This window comes from Sinocyclocheilus anshuiensis, unplaced genomic scaffold, assembly GCF_001515605.1.
Source record: "Sinocyclocheilus anshuiensis isolate Anshui unplaced genomic scaffold, SAMN03320099.WGS_v1.1 scaffold4039, whole genome shotgun sequence".
Taxonomy (NCBI): domain Eukaryota; kingdom Metazoa; phylum Chordata; class Actinopteri; order Cypriniformes; family Cyprinidae; genus Sinocyclocheilus; species Sinocyclocheilus anshuiensis.
The window spans coordinates 66,860-86,213 of record NW_015554324.1 but is presented as its reverse complement, the minus strand read 5'-3'; the positions used below and the strand labels follow the sequence as shown (position 1 = coordinate 86,213).

The following is a 19,354-nucleotide window of genomic DNA, read 5'->3' as shown; positions in this document are numbered from 1 at the left end:
GGCTCTCTCATAATTCTGCCCAAAAACACTGCCATGAATAAAGAATGGTATCAAAACATCTTGCAAGAGCGACTTCTTCCAACGAATTTGGCCCAGAAGCTAATATCCAGCATGCCAGAGCGAATTGCAGAGGTTATGAAGAACAAGAGTCAACACTGTAAATATTTACTCATTATATTTTTTTGCCAATAAAAGCCTTTAAAACTTATTGTATGCTTATCATTGTTTTTCAGTATACCATAGAAACATGTGGAAAAATAATCTACAAATACTGAAGCAGCAAACTTTGCAAAACACAAAATGTATGTCACTGACAATACTTTTGGCCATGACTGTATATGAAGATTTTATATGGTTTTATATGTTGCAGTATGTCAACAATATATATTTTATATATGCAACATATATGCAAAAAAAATCTGTGTTCATATGTTTTTGAAAAAATTGTTAAAATATGTGCCTTTATATTTATTGAGGGGTTTTAGGATAGATATACATGTGCGTGACATATATGTCCAATACATATTTTTATGAGATAGATATGTTAATATGAATATTTTTCATAATTATATGTTTTACTTAATATGACAATATATATCATGTATGGAAATTAAATAGCCTAAACATATATTTGCATATTGAAGCTTAACTGTCCTGAATGTACTGCTTGTTTCTTGCTCAAGTAACTGTGGGTTTCGGGGGTTTCGGTTTTCTTTTACCTACATGCTGTACATTTTTTAGTATCCAAAAAGTTTGTATTCAGCAGATAGCGTTTCTTAAAGTGAATGCATCTTTCACTTTCAATATTAATCGTTGATGACAGCTGCGAGTAGGGAGCAGATTTGGTAGGTAGCTATTGGTACAGCTCAGCTGTTCTGAATGTACTGCATGCTTCTAGCTCAAGTAATTGGGGTTCCCCTCTGCTGAAGCTTTCACTTTTCTCCACACCCCCCTCCCCCTTGTCTTTGTATTCTTTTATTCTTTGCAAAGAGAGTCAACAAACATACAGCACCCGTGCTACTGTAGTTACTTACTACAGTTGTGACTGTAGAAAGGAACTATCTACTCTCAGAAGATTTCGAGAAAAACAGACGTGTGAGAGTAAAGTGTCAACAGTAACTAGTTAAAACCAGTTCTTTCTAGCCCAGCGGTTAAGATGCTCAGGATGTAGGCTACTATGTGCAAGAAAATTAAAATTCCATAAAAGGCACTTCAAAAGCATTTCATATGCAGTCTAGTTGGAGATGAATTAAGCAAAGTAAATGTCCATCACAGTCGGTATTGGTTCTCAACGTTTGTTACAGATTTTTTTCTTTTACACTTTTGCTGAAATGATTTTCAAGCTTCTGATATGTCTGTACCATCCTCTAGCAGCCTACTAAAAGTGCTCGAGCAGCGTACTGTTGCTATAGTAGGCTATCTTCCTGAAGCGAAAGCGACCTGGCCAGCGTTAAATAGGCTACACCAGATTAAATTGGGTCTAAAATATATATTCGCTTAGGATCACCTGACACATTTCCAGGGCACAAATAAGAACAAAAGGTTAATTTTGTTTGTTAAACGTTTAAATGTAATGGTGATGAATTTTAAAGATATTCTGTGGATGTCTAAGCAGTTCACTGAGGCCCCCAAGTGGACAGTGGCTCACTGGTTGAAAACCACTGTTGTAATGTCAATAAAAACCACTTGGTGGAGATTGTGAGTAGGCTTTATCCTACAACTCCAGGCTGCTCACTCGCACTAGATTCATTAACGCTGGACGAGACGCGCAGCTGACATTTATTCTACTATTCTCATTTTCCCATCCCGACACTATACGTGAGTATTTTTTGAAAACATAACCTTTTATGTAATTAATATTGTATATCTTATTCTGAATATTTCGGTTATACATCTCACACGACTGAAGATTGGAGACTGAATGAGAAGTTTAAATAGACAGTCATAAGTTGTCTCTGAATTTCTTTTCAAATGTTTTAATATCACGGTCAGTTTGAATGTTTTGGTGTGTCATGTGTAACGGATTTTCTGTTAGCAGTTTGTGTATTAATGCAGTAATGGTGAACAGAGTTTACAATTGTCGCTTTTTCAACTGTCCTAAAACTCTATTTCACTTTACTAGTTTGGATTTAATTTCCTGTTCATAGTTTACTTCTATAAAACATTATGAAAACATTTCAAGTGTTGTTTATTCTCCCACTCATTGTCATGATTTCGCTTTCAGTTTATAAAAATGTGATCCTTGAGCTGTTATTATCAGTCAGGATAAGGAGTGTTTACAATGTCCTATTGCTCATAGTCCTCAAAATAATTTACTTGTTAGTTTTGTTCAGGGTTATGAAAAAGCCCGTTTTCCTCGCCTGCACAAAGTCTGTCTATGGTTTTTTAGGGAGCTCTCTTTTTGAGGATTGGTTAATTCACTGGTTATGAACTGTAATATGAGATCTGTCGAATGTAGGTCAGGTCGGTTTACAACTGTAAGTGATTTGGCAAGAGAATTGAAATAGACTTTTTCTGTTTGGAGGGGAATAGGAATTTGATTGACACATTAACTGTGCAGTTTGAGTCTGTCTTTGCCTACAAATTAGGTTCTATGATTTTGATGATTGGATTAAAGGGATAGTTCACCCAAAAATAAACATTCTGTCATTACTTACTCACCCTCAAGTTGTCCAAACCTGTATGTTTCTTTCTTCTGTTGAGAATGTGGGTAACCAAACAGTTGCTGGTCCCCATTGTCATTTATCCATAGTATGGAAAAATATACAATGGATATTGATGGTGACCAGAAACTGTTACGTTACCAGTATTCTTAAAAATATCTTGATGTTCAGCAGAAGAAAGAAATTCATACAGGTTTGGAACAACTTGAGGTTGAGTGAATGATGAAAGATCTTTCATTTTTGGGTGAACTATCCCTTAAGTTGAACTACAAATCAGTAACCTAAGTTACAAAATAATGCATCAATAGCCTAATAACAGTAATACATTTTACTTTTAATACTTTACTGATTAATTTATACAGTAGCGAAGTTGGATTTAGAGTCAAATTTGTGTGCACAAGCAACGTGCATGCAACATAACTAATCTGAGTTTCGCTAGAGTAACGTCTAAACAATAACACTTTCTTTTGAGTGTACAGTTCCAGTTTGCCCTCATTCCATTAGGTGATGTGTCAAATGAACATCGGTTCCTCCTTGTTGTTAAAGTGTTATTGTTTTTTAAAACCATAGTCATCATTCATCATAAAACCCGTCAATTTTAATAACCTCTCTGGGCCATTTTAGTAGCTTGCACAGCCCACTTTAACACGACTGGTGGCATCAAGTTGGTCTTTGTGTTCAGGTGGAGAGATTAACCGTCCTAATGAATGTACGCCTTGTTTCTGCCTGAAGTAACTGACTAGGCCGTTGGCCCCTGTGGGCTTCCCCTTATTTGGGGTTTCACTTTTCTTTTTCCGCATGCTGTGAGGAGTGAGAGACTGTTTATTCTCTCAAGAGGGGACACTCTGCACCCCTTCATGCCAGCCCGCTTGATGGTTACCATAGCAACCTTTTTGGCATGCGCAAGTTCAAATGAAGTTGTCGTGGAAATGACAAAGACTAGAAGGTCTTGAATCATTGGCTTTAGGCTTCATTTTGTAGCTTAACCGATTGCAAGTAAGCTCAATTACATTATATAAAGCATACTTGCTCAATCAGCAAAGATGTTTGTATTTTTAATAATAGACTCCATGACACTTGTGCACTTCTATGTTTACTTTGGATGGTAAAGTTGCCGCACCTCTAGGGATGTCATTGGTTTGGTGGTTACTTCAAGGCTACAGTGGGCTCCTGAGTGTGCAGAGTTTCTCCTTTTGTTCGATTTGAAAAGCGTGGCTGAAAGCTGCCATTGTCGTGGTGGGTAATTAAAGCTGGTTCTATCTCTGTGAGTGTGGGGGAGGGTGGTTGGAGAGTGAGGTGTGAACTAGAGCCCCAGTGTACACTGGGTAGATGAACTGAATGCTGATGAACTTCAGAATGAGTGTTGAGCCTGCCTTTCCTCAAAGGATAATTGTAATTGCTTTTAAGATACTCTCAAACAAGTAATTGCTTTTAAGATTCTCTCATTTGCTTTTCAGGTGATTTAAGGTGATTTTGTTATTTCTGCTAAAGCAATTTCGGCAATGAAAGAGATAAGATAAACTACTACTGATAAACAGGTCCTGTTAAATATATATTGCCATGTCTCTCCCTGTGGTGGTGTGCTGGCCTGATTCAAATTTTAGTGCATTGTGACACACTTTTTATCTGTCTGACTGAGCTCGGATAAGTTACATGTGTGTTGACATAATAGCTGTGACCTTCATATGTGGTACATCAGCTCAATGCTGACCTTGATCAGAAGCACAACAGTGCTTTCATCAAGGTTGAATTTGTTTACAACCCTTTATGTTTGTCTAATGTAAGACATAGTACAGACATTCGGAAATTCACTTAAGGTAAAAAATAAGGCCTTGTTTCACTCTGCAGAATGAGGAGGAAGTGTAGGTAATTTGATTCCACAGACTTCTGTTGCATGGGACATATCAGCATCTGAAAAAGACATTACAATCTCTCCCATGGTAGAAAAATAGGAGAGATTTTTAATTGAGCTGGTTGGCCTCTGCTCAGCAGCACTGTGATTCTCTCTTCAAAACTAAATTGAAACAAGCAAGTTAAACACGTTTTAAATTGCATTCCTGTCTCACAAGATTAGTTCTTCATGAACTGATGAAAAACCAGAAGTTCATGTAAGTTTACTTGTTAAGTTTGAATAAAATGCTTTTCTTTCTGTTACACAACTTGAAGAAAAAAAAAAAGAAAAAAAAAAAATATATATATATAGAAAAGAAACAGCCTGAAACGAAGACAGGGACAGTTTTTGATTAATTCAGCTGTATTTACTCAGTGCAACTTATAATATTCAAGTGAAAGATGTAACACCAACATGTCAGAAAAAAACAAACAAACAAAACAAAACAGAAGTTGGAAAAAGGATAACCCCCCCTCCTAAAAATTACTTGTAAACTCAATCAGGTGTAGCTAATCACCTTCTCAATGGCACACAAAGCCATTTGATTTCAACTGTGATCAGTTGTGATCAGTTTCAGTCCTAGGTAGTGCAACTGAAGCAAACAATCAACTATGAATGGCAAGGCACTGTCAAAAGATCTCTGGGATAAAGTTGTGGACAGGCACAAGTCAGGAGATGGATACAAAAAAAAAAATCTTTAATTTTTTTTTTTTTATCAATGCCTAGAAGCACAGTGAAGTCTATTATTAAGAAGTGGATGGTATATGGTACAACACAGAACCAGGGTGATTCTTTTCTATACCCACTGTGTATATCTTCAATGTGTATGTCTTCAATGTCACATGATCCTTCAGAAATCAGACTAATGTAAAACATTTATCATTATCAATTTTGATAACAGTTGTGCTGCTTAATATTTTTATCAGGATTCTTTGATGAATAGAAAGTACAAAGAACAGCATTTACATGAAATAGAAATCTTTTGTAACTGTATAAGACTTTACTCTTTCCCCTTTGATCAGTTTAATGCATAAGCCCCCATAAAATTTTCTGCTGCTTATAGTTTATTGATACTCCCAGTCAAAGGTGATATTTCACTGTAAAACATTTAGCCAGGGTTTAAGAGGTTCTTCAGATGTAGTATCTCTTGTATAGTATCTCTTTGCTCCAGCAATAGTGTTTTCTTCATCTGTGACCTGATCTGCTTTGTGGTGTTGCTCTATATCTGTTTATCATCACTCACAATTCTTTCGCCTCTCTGAGGTCACTGATGTGCCAAAGTGCACCATGCTGCACACCAACAGGCCCACAAATAGCACGAGAAGCCTGCTAATACTAACCTATTAATGATAGCTGGAATGTGGATCATCTTCAAAAAACTGTGGCAACAGCCATCACGCAGTCCAGAGGAGAGTATTGATTGATCCTGTGGAATTTAGATATGTGTACTCCATAGATTTTTCTGATGATGACAGCATGCTCTGTCTGAAAGCAATTGGGAGCAATATTGAATATTTAAACTGTAGCAAACATGTATTGCATATTAGTCTGTGTGCATGATGAAAACTATCTTTGTTTACAGATTCTGTTTTTTTCAGAATCTGATCAACTCTCATCACTAATCCTACAAAAAAAGTTATTGTAATTCTTACAGCTGTCTGTTCATTTCACTGAATTAAACATTGTTATGCTGCCCACTTGCCTTTTCTCTTAATCAGTGTCATGCATCATATACACTGATCCTTAATTTACTGCTGTTTCCCTGTTTTGGGTTTTTACAGGTCAACAAAATGGGGAAAGGATGCATTGCTGCCACCAAGTACTTCCTGTTTCTCTTCAACTTAATCTTCTTTGTAAGTTTCACTTTTTAGTTTTTAAAGAACAAGTTTAGTTGTTTCAATAATTTGACCTAGTAAACTGTTAATATAGGTTAATGTTAATTTTTCAATATTCTATTGTTCATTTATATTATTTTCAAACACATTAATATGTAAAAATTAACATTACAGAAAATAACAAACAATCAAGTTGATCCTTATTATAAAGTGTTACTGCATTAGGTATGGGCAAACTGTTCTTGGAAGGTTTTTGAAACATTCTACCAATCCTTTTCCCAAGCCTGTTTCTTTTTTATAAATTATGCTCTTTAGCTCACTCACAGCTGATGTCCCAGTTTTCTTAACATTAGTTTAACACTGATATTCATTGAATCAGGTCTCACATTCATTGATGAAAAAACACGTTTATTAGTTGTAGTTGCACCATAGCAGTCTTGCACCTCTGTCACAAGAATGCACTCTAGTTATGATCCAGATTAAGTGTTTTCCATTTGTTACCCAGACAGTTTACTCTTCTCCATCTCAGAGAGAAACAGCCTACTCTCCCTTGTGATCCTTGGGCTTGTTCCATGTAGGAAAAAATTGAAATCTCTGATCCAAGTTTATTCTCTGCAGGCCTTGGTGCTCAGGCTCAAAGAGCGCAGGAAGAGCCCAATGATTAATTCCAGCCATTTGTAACCCAACTTGTATACTTAAATACATGTTTAAATGAGCCCAGGAGTTTAAGGAAGTCAAATATATGACAAGAACATCAAGAGAAGAAGGTCTTATATTGGTGAAATTGGTGTGTTCTGATTGGCAGTTGTCATTTTCTTGTCTTTGCATTTACATTTATTCATTACAGTAGCAATTTTTTATTATTTATCCAAAGCGATTTACAAATGAGGAATGACACAAACAATGTGTTATAAGAGCCCACAATATTTGCAGTACACAGTTTACATTAGATTACTACACAGAAACGAAACACAGAGGAGAAAGAGAACAACGATTTAAAAAAAATATCTAAATAAATGCATTTTAGTAAAATACATTTCTATATGAATATTCTTTTTTAAATAATATTTTTAATATTATTTTAAATCATATATAACACATTGAAATATTATTAATTATTGTATTATTTATAATTTTAATATTTTGTCTGTTCATGTTTTTTTCCTGGCCTGATCAAACAATATTTTGATTTAAATAAAATAATCCTTCAAGGAAGTGTTGCTGGGTTTATCTTCATCGCTGTTTATTTCCACATTTCCATGCACTTTATTTGTGAAGTTGCACCAGAATAACTAAAGTATCTGTATCTGTATAAGTATCTGTAAAGTATCTAAATCATAAACCTTAGTCAAAATAGGCTTAAACAGCATTTTGACAAATTAAGGTACTTAATGTGAAATCGAGGAACGAACTGGCATGTTCATTTGGATTTTTTTTTTTTTTGGGAGATTGAAACAGCTTGCCAAATTGAGCTTTCTGGAAAAGATTGCTAACGGTTTACTGTTGCACAGGTTTTTCAAACCTAAAAACCTGACCCCCAATCCAAGAATGCAAAAGAACTTCACTGTGAGCATAATGGGGTCTTTAGTGCCCCACCATGCACCCCTAAACCTTGCACCCCATCATATGCCCTGGTGTTAGACATAAGGAGAGGAGATGGGGCGCTTGTCCGAGTGGGTTTAGGGAAGGCTGTGGTGTTCTTGAACTCATGGAACATCCGCTGAGCTCCCCCTCCCCTCCTGCCACTGCCACGCAGAAGCACAGCCCAATCAGTCCCAGATGTGAGCTGAGAGCAAAGCAGAATGAGTCTGGAACCCCACAGTTAGAAATGAGGTTCATAGCTTCCTACGGGCCTGGATTAGTGTGTTTGTTACATACTCGCGCACACGCAAGCACACAACCTTCCTGTCGTTCAGGGAGCACATTAATTCTAGAGTTTCCATCTTTAGCTCTGTCCAAGAGATTTGGAGTGAACAAGTTGCAGCTTGTAAACTGAAATGTGGGGCCCCTCGTTCCTTCTCCTATCCTGCAGCACATGATTAATTCTCTCCTTCTTTTTTCTTTCCTCTCTCTTCCTCTGCCCCCTGTCTATTCCTTTTTGTCTCTCGACAGATCTTCGGCGCTACAATTATGGGATTTGGACTGTGGATCCTCCTAGACAATCAGAGCCTCATTGCGGTGTTGCGTAAGTGTCTGCATAAAATGTGTGCAACTAAGAGAAAACCATAAAACATCATGCAGACGAACAAGAAGGAAAATGATGTTCCTAATAACCTAAATCTACTGGCCATTTTCTCTGGGATGGTTTGAAATACATTCACATTAATCTAAAAGGCTATTTAATGACCCATGGGAGAGTTCCTTTGCTGTTGGTTGGTTGGTTGAAGTAAAATCCAGAGGAAGTGATGAGAAGAGTTGGTCGTCAGTCTTGTCTTTTTATGCTCTTATTAGTGAAGTTTTATCCCGTTCTACCTTTGAATAAAACCTCCTGGGCTCATGCGCCAGTGACTCAGACCCACTTTTACAGGGGCCATCTGTCTCTCGTTTCATTTTGTTTGATGATCACCGTTAGTCTCGTCTTAAAGTGTATGATTCAGGCTTTTGGACAGATTGTCTGTGATGGGCTCTGTATTTTTCATCACCCCACCCCCTGCACACTTCTGATCTGTTTTCTATCCCAGAGGCCATTGCAGGGAGCTCTAGGTCACTGGGTCTGGGTCTTACAGACACTGCCAAACAAGCTAGAGCTACATGTTCACAGCTGGCTACGGATCAGCTATTGAGTTCACAGCTCTGTGGCGAGCCAGGCAGGGCCTGTGTGTGACATAGCATGTCTGAGGCAGTGTGCAGGTGCTCCCTCGCTGCCACACAGGGCTCTTTTAGCGACTGTCTCATTAGCATGCATCACGTCAATGCTCAGATCAGGCCTCTCGTTGCAGTAGTCATTGGAAAGAACAAATTAACACTAGTGAGCAAGTATATGCAAGGAGGGAAAAGAATGACCCTATATCTGCCTCTGACACTTAATTCTAAGTGGTCTTAATCTATACTGTAGTTCAAAAGTTTGGGAACGGGAAGATTTTTAAACTGTTTTTCAGAGAAGTCTCTTATGTTCCCCTAGGCTGCATTTATTAAATCAAAAATACAGTAAACGGTAATACTGTGAAATATAATTACAATTTAAAATAACTATTTTCTATTGAATATATTTAAAATGTAATTAATTCCTGTGATGGCGAAGCTAAATTGTCAGCATCATTACTCCAGTCTTCAGTGTCACATGATCCTTCAGAGATCATTCTAATATGCTGATTTGCTGCTCGAAACATTTCTTATTTTTATCAGTGTTGAAAATAGTTGTGCTGCTTTAGATTTTTGTGAAAACTGTGATACATTTTTTTCAGAATTATTTGATTATTGTTTAAGAAAGTTTAAAGAATAATAGTAAAGTTAATAAAGTTGATTTAAGAACACAGTTTGTTTGAAACAGAAATCTTTAGTAGCAATGTAAAAGTCATTACTGAGACTTTTGATTTAATGCAAATTTCTGAATTGTAAGTAATAATTTCTTAAAAAAAAAAAAAGCAACTTTTGATCAGTAGTGTTTCTCAAAGCCAGTGCCAACATAATTACTGACAAAAGTGGTCAATAATGAAGGGTTTTTGATTTCATCAATAAAAAAGCACATCATGAAGATTAATAAATGCTTGTAGTTAAAAAATACTGTTGACGAAAATATGGTAAAAGACAAATACAGCAAGAAATTAACTCTAACATCGTTTTGAAAAGGAAAATCCAAGAAAGAATATGAATGCTTTTAATAATCCTTCAAAAATGTTGTGGATTGACTCGCTTGAGTGGCACAAAATGAAACTGAACAGTGAATGTATGGTGGTTTAAATTTAATATATAAAATGTTTGAATATTTACCTTAATTTTGTTCTTTCTCATAGACTAAAATTAGAGGCCATTTTAATCCAAGTAAAATTGATTAAAATAAATGAATATGACATGACAAAAGTTTATTTTAGTCTGCAACATAAGGTTGTGTGAAAATGAACACTGCTTAAAATGCACTGAAAGTCAACCATTACAGTAGTTGACTTGGAAAGGTCACGGCATTTTAAAGGTTGTCTTGCAAAATGTAGTGTGTCTGACCCAAGACTTGAACCCAGTCTTAGTGGCTGCGCCATAAAAAGGTTTTTGTTTGATTGATTGTTCAGAGCAGAAAACTGATTTTAAAAAGCGCAGACTCACACCATAGCATGACACCAACGAATTTGCGAACCTCTTGTATTCCTCCTTTGCATGTCATAATTCATCTGACAGACACATTCCTGCAGTGCACAGCGGCTGCTGGATGTTTTTTGGGACTCCCAGCCATGCATACAAACAGTGAGCCCAATGGAAAAAAAACAAAACAAGTTTTCTAAACATCATTGCTTTTCTAATACAGATGCCAGTGGCCTTCACTGGCTCAACTGATCCCTAGAGGATTTTCCTGTTTCCGTTAGACACCATTAGGCACTTTACCAACATGGGATGGTTTGAGATTTACAGTACTGAAGCTACAAAGGCCTACACATTCAAAGCTGAAATGCAGACACATGTTTTATGCTTTTATTTGCAATGTCACTGCCCATTCTTGGGGTTTGGGCACTGGAGGGAATAACTGAAACAGAATTGTTGCGTTCATTGCAACTGGTTTCCTTAGCCAAATGCTTTGAACTTGGTTTCTGCTGAACATAGTGGTTGAACTTAAAAAGGCATTTGCTTTGTTAAGGAAAAAGGTATTGTTCTTTATTCTGCTATTGATTGTGGGTTTGTTATGGTGACAGAGAATTTTGATAATATTTACCACATGGCACAAAAGAACCGTGTCTCACTATTATTATTATTTTTTTAAATCATATTAAAAGCTGTTTACCAATAGTTAAGTCAAACATTTCAGAAAAGCCAACTGCTGTGAATCTTGTGAGAATTTTTTCGCAATGAACAGAATGGGCTGAAATGATTCCAAATAAGGTAACTCACTTCACATTGTTCCTTAGGATGCTGGATTTGCTTGCTTACTAAATGCAATCTGCTGGTTCTCAGTTTCCAGCTTTTGGGTTTCCCAGTATCCAGTTCTCTCTTAATCATGAATTACTAAATAGTCTAAATTATGTAAGATGTAGACAGAGCCTTCTCAACCGTGTGAAAAGATGAACTCATTCTGTTATTTGTGCTTTGACGCATGCTGTAATCATCAGAGTCGAGATGGTCATCTCATCTAAGTGCTTGGTTTCGTAATGATGATTACATCGGGTCACATGATGGACCATTGTATCCTCTGCACCCACAGTCACACAGACACTGTGGTATTGTTTGCAAGGCTGTCTGTGGTAATGTTGTTTTTGCTGGGGAGCCATTGAGGTATTTTGAGGTAGGATGATATGACAGAGGCTTTTCAGTCAATACACATGAAAGCCTGATTGAAGCAGGACCAGAACACAGTTGGAGAATGTGCTGCTGCTTTGAGGTGAAGCCACAGAATGTCTGAACCAACTGCGTACAGTGAGCATCGCCCGGTATTATAGGCCGTTATGTCTAAGTCAGGATTGCAAGGGAGACTTGCCAACCCCATCTCAACATTACACAATGCATATTCATGAGGACAACCCGAGACTGTAATTACTGGCTAGGGGTATTTGAGAACAAAATTAGTTTTTGGTGTGCAAACTGACCAGCAATAGTACATTGTATTAGGTAGAGTTGAAGTGATTGTGCTAAATGTAAAGCTCAACAGGCCATAAAAATAGTGTTAACACTTTAAAACAAGGTTTGATAAGGTTACATCATTTATTAATCTAGGTTAATGTTAATTTATGTATATATGTTATTATTTCTTGTAAACGTATGTTAATTTATACAACTTGAAATGTTAAAAATATAGTCTACTATTTAAAAGTTTGTGATCGTTAAGGTTTTTTTTTTTTTGCATGTTTTTAAAATAAGTCTCTTATGGTCACCAAGTTTACTGAGTTTACTTCAAAAATATAGAAAAAAGTGAAAAATTATTACAAAAGATTATTTTGAAAGATTAAATGAAATTTTAAATAATTGTTTTCTATTTTAATGGTTTAAAATGTAATTTATTCCTATGATGGTAAAGCTGAATTTTCATCAGACATTACTCCAGTCTTCAGTGTTACATGATTCATCAGAAATTATTCTAATATGCTGTTTTGGTGTTTCAAAAACATTTGATATTATTAATGTTGAAAACGGTTTTCTGCTTAGTATTCTTATCGAAACCATGGTACTTTTTCAGGATAGAAAGTTCAAAACAACAGCATTTATTTGAGATAGATTGTTACAAAACAATGTAAAAGTCTTTATTGTCACTTTTGAACAATTTAATGTCATTGCTGTATAAAAGGTAAAAGTCATTTCTTTTAAACAAAAAAAGTCGCACTGACCCCAGAAATGTATAAATTAGCATAAACCAAGATTAATAAATGCAAAAGTACTTTTCATTGCTATTTCATGTTAACTATTGAATTAACTATTGAATCACTGCTCATTAACACAATTATGATTAGTTTGTAACCAGGATTGTGTTTGTATTTCTCACTAACAGAGGATTCATCCATGGTCCTGAAGGTGGTCTCTTATATTCTGATTAGTGTGGGCTCATTCTCCATGCTTCTGGGATTTCTGGGCTGTCTGGGGGCCATCTATGAGATCCGCTGTTTGCTTGGATTGGTAAGACGCATAATTGCAACAATGTTTAGCACTGTTTTTACCATCTTTCCTAATTTAGTTGCTTTCCGTTTTTGTAAATCACATGCTTTTTCGCATGCAAACTCGGAAGTACAAAAGGAACTTCTGCTCTCATGTGTAAATTTGCTGTGCTGAGCGGTTTAATGTCACATGACCCGAGCAGACTGGCCTGAACCAGGCTGTGCAGTACATATGTGAGACTGACATATGTGGCGGGGCGTGCACATGGGTCTGTGATATCTTAATCCATTGTCTTTTTCTCTCTTTACAGTACTTCACTTGTCTATTGCTCATCCTCCTTGCTCAAGTGGCTGCTGCCATTCTCATCTTCTTCCAGCGGGACTGGGTGAGTGAGTCAGCGCTCTTATGTGGCTACCATAATAGTTCACTCAAAAAGGAAAATGTGATCATTTACTCACCCTCATATCGTTCTGAACCTGTATGACTTAATTTCTTCTGTGGAACACAAAACAACATATTTTGAAGAAGTGTTTTTGACAGAATTTTCATTATGATGATATAATGACAGAATTTTCATTTGTTGGTGCATCATCTCTTAAAGCCTGGCATCAAAACACTTTTTGAGGGCAAGACACTTAGGGCTTGTATGCATATTAAAATATTTTGGAAAAGTTGAGTTCAGATCTCTATGTGTTCCATTTGCCAGCTAGATTTCATTGTGAAGGTTTTGTTTAGATTTCTGGAACAGCTTGAAAAGAGGTCAAGAGAATCAGTGGCTGAAAATGAAAATATACTGCCCCCTATTGCATATACCAAAAAGTATGTGCATTTGAGGATAGCTGTTGTTGAACAGACCTTCACCATGATGACCCATGAGAAAAATAATCACATGTGTTAGACACAGGATGAGGACGAACGCACACATACACTTCTGCACCCTCCACCGAGGTCAGCCAGCAGCGAGTGTCTCTGAGGATGCTATAGGAAGCATCTGAGCAGGATATGCAGTAAATCATAAAGTATTTGGAGCAAGTAGATAATAGATGTTTTCCTTGTTGTATTTGTTTACCTGTCATCTTGGACATAATTACGAACCTGTTTGGAGAAAAGATGAGCATGCAGTTGAAGATTTGCTTCCAATACAAATGCAACACATGCTTCTCTTATGGGAAAAGATTTGTGCGAAACAAGTGTGTTTGAACTTCCATTTTAGTAGCTTAGTAACAATGGTTTCCTCAGTCAGCAAAGTGAGTCTCAGGTCAAATACCTGGGGCTGGAAAAATAAACCACTAACCCGCTTAACTCTCGTTGCAGTTGAGGAAGGAAGCAAACGAAATTGTGTCCCAAGTCGTGGTGAACTACCCTGGACAGAACAAAACCACAGAGCAGGCCTGGGACTACCTCCAGAGAACAGTGAGTTGAGAATGGGCGTAACTCATACATTGTCTTTAATTCAGACTAGAGACGTGTATTATATGTACTGTATGTATTTGAATGTATTTCCATGAAAACCACTCGGTTTCTATGGGAGGTTCAAGCTCTGGAATGCAGAAATGCTTGTTGGGTTGACAGTTTAGCCTTTCAGAACTGACATTAAGGCTGTTGACTGTTCATTTGCTTATTTAAAACACCATGTCAGTGACATCTCAAATAACGTAAATACATTTTTTTGCACTGGAAAAGTGTATTAGGCTGAATACTGCATACATTTTAATGAGAAATTAGTGGGTCGATGTGCTAATTATAAATGATTAAGATGTTAGTGGGTTGAATAATCCTGGTTCGTAGTCAAGCCAACATTGTAAAGTACTTCATGCCCTGTTGTTTCTTCTCTGTGTGTCTCAGATGCAGTGTTGTGGCTGGAATGGACGTGAGGACTGGGAGGCCAACCATATGATAAAGAATAATTCGCTGGATTTGTACCCATGCTCCTGCCACAATGCTTCCCTCCCACCACATAATATGGCTGATAGTGGCTTCTGTCAGGTCACATCTAATGATTGGCCCGTCTATGACACGGTATGGGAAATATTGGTTATCCATTAATCATTTTAATGTGATAAGTAAGTCTCAGTTTCTCCCTAGTTTTTTGTGTAATTCTTAAAGGGGTCATATGATGTTGCTAAAAAGAACATTATTTGGTGTATTTGGTGTAATGAAATGTGTTTATGCGGTTTAAGGTTAAAAAAACACATTATTTTCCACATACTGTACATTATTGTTTCTCCTCTATGCCCCGCCTTTCTGAAACGCATCAAATTTTACAAAGCTCATCGGTCTGAAAAGCGAGGTGTACGCTGATTGGCCAGCTATCCAGTGCGTTGTGATTGGCTGAATACCTTAAATACAACTTAACCACTGATTTCTAGTCGTGTCCTCTTTTGGAAGACCAAACTAAGTAGTTTCGCTTTCACAACAAAACACGGCGGGCTTGACTGAGCGGAGGCCTGGAGGGCTAGAGTGAGCGGAGGCGGCAGGCTTGAGAACGGCGCGGCCGGTGGATTCGACGATCTTCTTTATGCACCAAGAGCTTGTAACACTTCAAAGAGAAAGGAAAAATTGAAATCGCATCATATGACCCCTTTAACGTGTTGTTGAAGTGATAGTCCACCCAATGAAAATTTGGTTCCAAACCTGTATGACTTTCCTCCTTCTGTGGAACGCACGATAAGATATTCTGAAGAATATTAGTAACCAAACAGTTTTCATTCCAATTGACTTCCATTGTATGGCCAAAAAATATGATCAAATCAATGGGAACTGAAACTGTTTACCAAAATTCTTCAAAATATCTTCTCCTGTGTTCCTCTGAAGTAAGTCAGTCATACAGGTTTGGTATCATGACAATGAGTAAACAGATGAATTTGACAGATTACTTTTTATTTTGGGGTGGACTATCCTTTGATATGATAGATAAATACACAGTTTTGCTAAACACTGACTGTGGGCAAATTTATTACCAGTGCCTGGGAAAGATGACGGCTAACAAATTACATTTCACATACCTCTTTCCTTTATAAGTTTATGAATTTTGAGTTGCATAAATCTGGTAACGGGTCTAGTTCAGGTGAAAGATCTTATGACAGAGTGTTTTTCTGTCTTCATCAGGGCTGCCTGGGGAATGTGGAGAGCTGGCTCTTCACAAATTATGGAATTATTTTGGGAATCTGCCTTGGTGTGGCTGTCATTGAGGTATGTTGTATCTCCTCCGCCCTAGGCAGCATGAACACTACGCCTCTTCTTTACTAAGAAATGTTGGGGTGTTTATTATCAATGAAGTTGTGCAATGCACTCTAAGAAAGAAAACAAACAAAACTGTCGTTGGGGCGGTACCTTTTTAAAAGGTACTAATATGTATACTTGAGGTACTAGTATGTACCATTAAGGTACTTATATGTAACATTTAAGGGTGCATAAGGTACAAATATGAACCTTTTAGCTTTTGTATCTTAGGGTACCGACGCAATAACAGCTCTGTACTTTGTGTGAAATGTAACATCACAGTTTTCTGAAGAACAGATTGGACATTTCCATCTTGATCTCAGTGTAGTGACCATTGTTTGTTTTTACAGCTCCTTGGCATGATACTTTCTATGGGCCTTTGCAAGAGTGTACACCAAGAGGACTACACCAAAGTGCCAAAGTACTGAGGAGGAAACACGGACACTTGCACACAAATGTATTCAGTCCTTCCTTATTGACTTGGAACAACAGATCTTCCTCTTTTTCTACAGTATATACAGTGTTTCCAAAAGATAAACTTGAGGGATTATGTTTAGTCATGAGATTTCACTCTGTCAATAACACTATCCCCTGTGATATTTAATCAGATCTTTTTTAGTCCAGTTTGAATAGCCCATTATATGACAGTCTGAAGTGTAGAACATGAAAGGTGCCCACATAAATTAATGAAAAGCGTATGATGAGTCCTGGAGCCCATGAATGGTCTATTTATACAACAACACTCTTTAACACCCAGGCTGGTCTGTTTGCTTTGATATTTCTTCATTGTAGCGGCCCAGACTATGAGTTAACAGCCTATTAAACTTCGGTTTATGCTTTATAGACAACAGAAAAACCACAAAGGCCTGCTTTTGTTAAATCAAGGGACTTTTCTTTAGATTTTGTGGTATATATAGACTGACACAATTCCCACTCTGCCCTAGTGACATTTTGTCTGTCAAAGTTGTCTGTTTTATAGTCCATCATTTATGATTGTACATCATTGTTGTTTCAGATTGCTTTTGTTTATTTTTATTAGTGTGTATATATTTTAGATTTAATTTGCAGGTTGATTTTGTCAAGTCTAGAAAGTCAAACCTTTCTCTTTTTTTGTACAGGTGATAAATTGAGTCTTTTTTACATGCTTAATTTGAGCATATTTGTATGAGTATATTTGTAAGGAAGTACAATATAAAGCTATTCCTTTGATGATGTGAACCAAAATGAAGATTAGCCCCCAAAGTTGACTGCAGACTTGATTTTTTTTTATTGCATTGATCCTAATTTAACTGATTTTCTCTGGCACCACTACGACTTCAATTGTATACTTGCAATGACAAGTATAAATGAAAAAATGCTAACAATGTTTCCTGTCATGTTTAATAGTTATTTTGCATATGTAAAACTTTGAATTCTTAATAAAAGGTACACACTTATTTTAATGTTGCAAAAAAAGTTTGTTTTTTTTTAAATACAGGGAATACAGTCCCCTAGCAAGTAATAATGAAATGATAGAATATTGTAACTACATGTACCTTTCGCTGAATGTGTTATAATAAATAACTCACCCAGCCTATTTGCGCTCAGTGTTTTTATATACCATGTACTTTTGCCAGATCTTCACTAGGTGGCAGCACATCTGTTCTAGTTCATGTTAACTGGGAAGTGGTGGTCAGCAGTTAACCTTTAATTCAGAATGATTTGCTTAATAGGTAAGTAAATAAAAATATACCCTGTATTAGTAAACCATCAAAAATAATACATATACATATAGTAACATATTTCTTATCCTGCTTTTTGTTCATTTCTGCAGGCAAATGGTGGTCTTCCTCAAGGGGTCATCATGGTGGTCTGGTTCTCTTCTGTGTTTCAATGAAGTGTTAAATGACACAGTCCACCCTTTGTTCTCCCTCAACAATAGAGGGTTCATTGCCACCTGCTCGCCCCCTTCACAACCGACCTGCCTGCGAAGCTCCATCCTGTTTTCAGAAGACCATGACTTTCCAGAGTCTTGCCCAGCCGCCACACACATGGATACTCATGGTCAACTTGTCTTTTTTAAAGATGCATATGTCTAACGCTTTGGGGAAAAAAAAAAAACAATAATTCAACATAAATGCATAATTGCATATTATGAACTTTCTCACTGAAAACCTTCAGTAGCTTACATAGCAGTTTTTTTTTTACCTGAGCATTTAGATCTCCATTAATCTATGGTAATTCAGCTCAAAGAGGACATCGGATTCCTTTCCCATCCTTCCGGTAATGCTCTGCTCCTGGTCTCCAGAGCTACACTTTTACAATTATAATGGTGACGGACTGACGTTGGAGCTGAGCTGTCTTTTGTCAGAAGGCAGTCTGGAATATTGCTCTGATCATGTTCTGCCAGCCTGCCAAACAACAACAGCTGCTGCTCTTTGCTCTAATAGCGTTCATAGACAGCAGAATTATTTCATTGTGTAGCTATAGACAGTTGTTGAATGCTGACATTTCATGTAGTCTTGAAACTAAATTTTATAAGCAATATTTAGTCTCACATTCTCCAGTTGAGTTTGTAAATGTGATTTAGTTTTAAAAATGTTCCTAATGTTTATAAACACATAAAGAGAGAAATACTGGGTTACACTTTATTTGAAGGTGTGCATAAGACTGACATGACCCCTTCATAATCATGGCATGACACCTACATAATCATGACATGACACGTCATGAATATGAAGTTTTTTTTATGCATGTTTATGACAACTGTCATTAAGTGTCATTCCCTCAGTTATGTCATTTTTAATGCAAAGATGACATTGTTTGAGATGTCTTTGTTATGGGCTATGGTTAGGGGTAGGGTTAGGTCAAATAATGTCATATTTGCATTAAAAATGACATAACTGAGTGAATGACACTTAATGACAGTTGTCATAAACATGCATAAAACCTCCTTCATATTCATGACATGTGTCATGTCATGATTATGAAGGTGTCATGTCAGTCTTATGCACACCCCTTCAAGTAAAGTGTTACCA

At 36.8% G+C, this 19,354-nt stretch overlaps 1 protein-coding gene across 1 annotated transcript; it reads left to right on the top strand.

Annotated features, from left to right (window-relative positions):
• The first annotated feature begins 1,683 nt into the window (after positions 1-1,683).
• On the top strand, positions 1,684-16,859 carry LOC107671375 (CD82 antigen-like). Its single transcript, XM_016464284.1, has 9 exons — positions 1,684-1,818; positions 6,336-6,407; positions 8,502-8,574; positions 13,012-13,136; positions 13,426-13,500; positions 14,430-14,528; positions 14,961-15,134; positions 16,224-16,307; positions 16,688-16,859. Exons 2-9 carry the CDS (start codon positions 6,345-6,347, stop codon positions 16,763-16,765), a joined length of 771 nt encoding a protein of 256 aa, XP_016319770.1. The 5' UTR covers positions 1,684-1,818; positions 6,336-6,344; the 3' UTR covers positions 16,766-16,859.
• Positions 16,860-19,354: the final 2,495 nt, after the last annotated feature.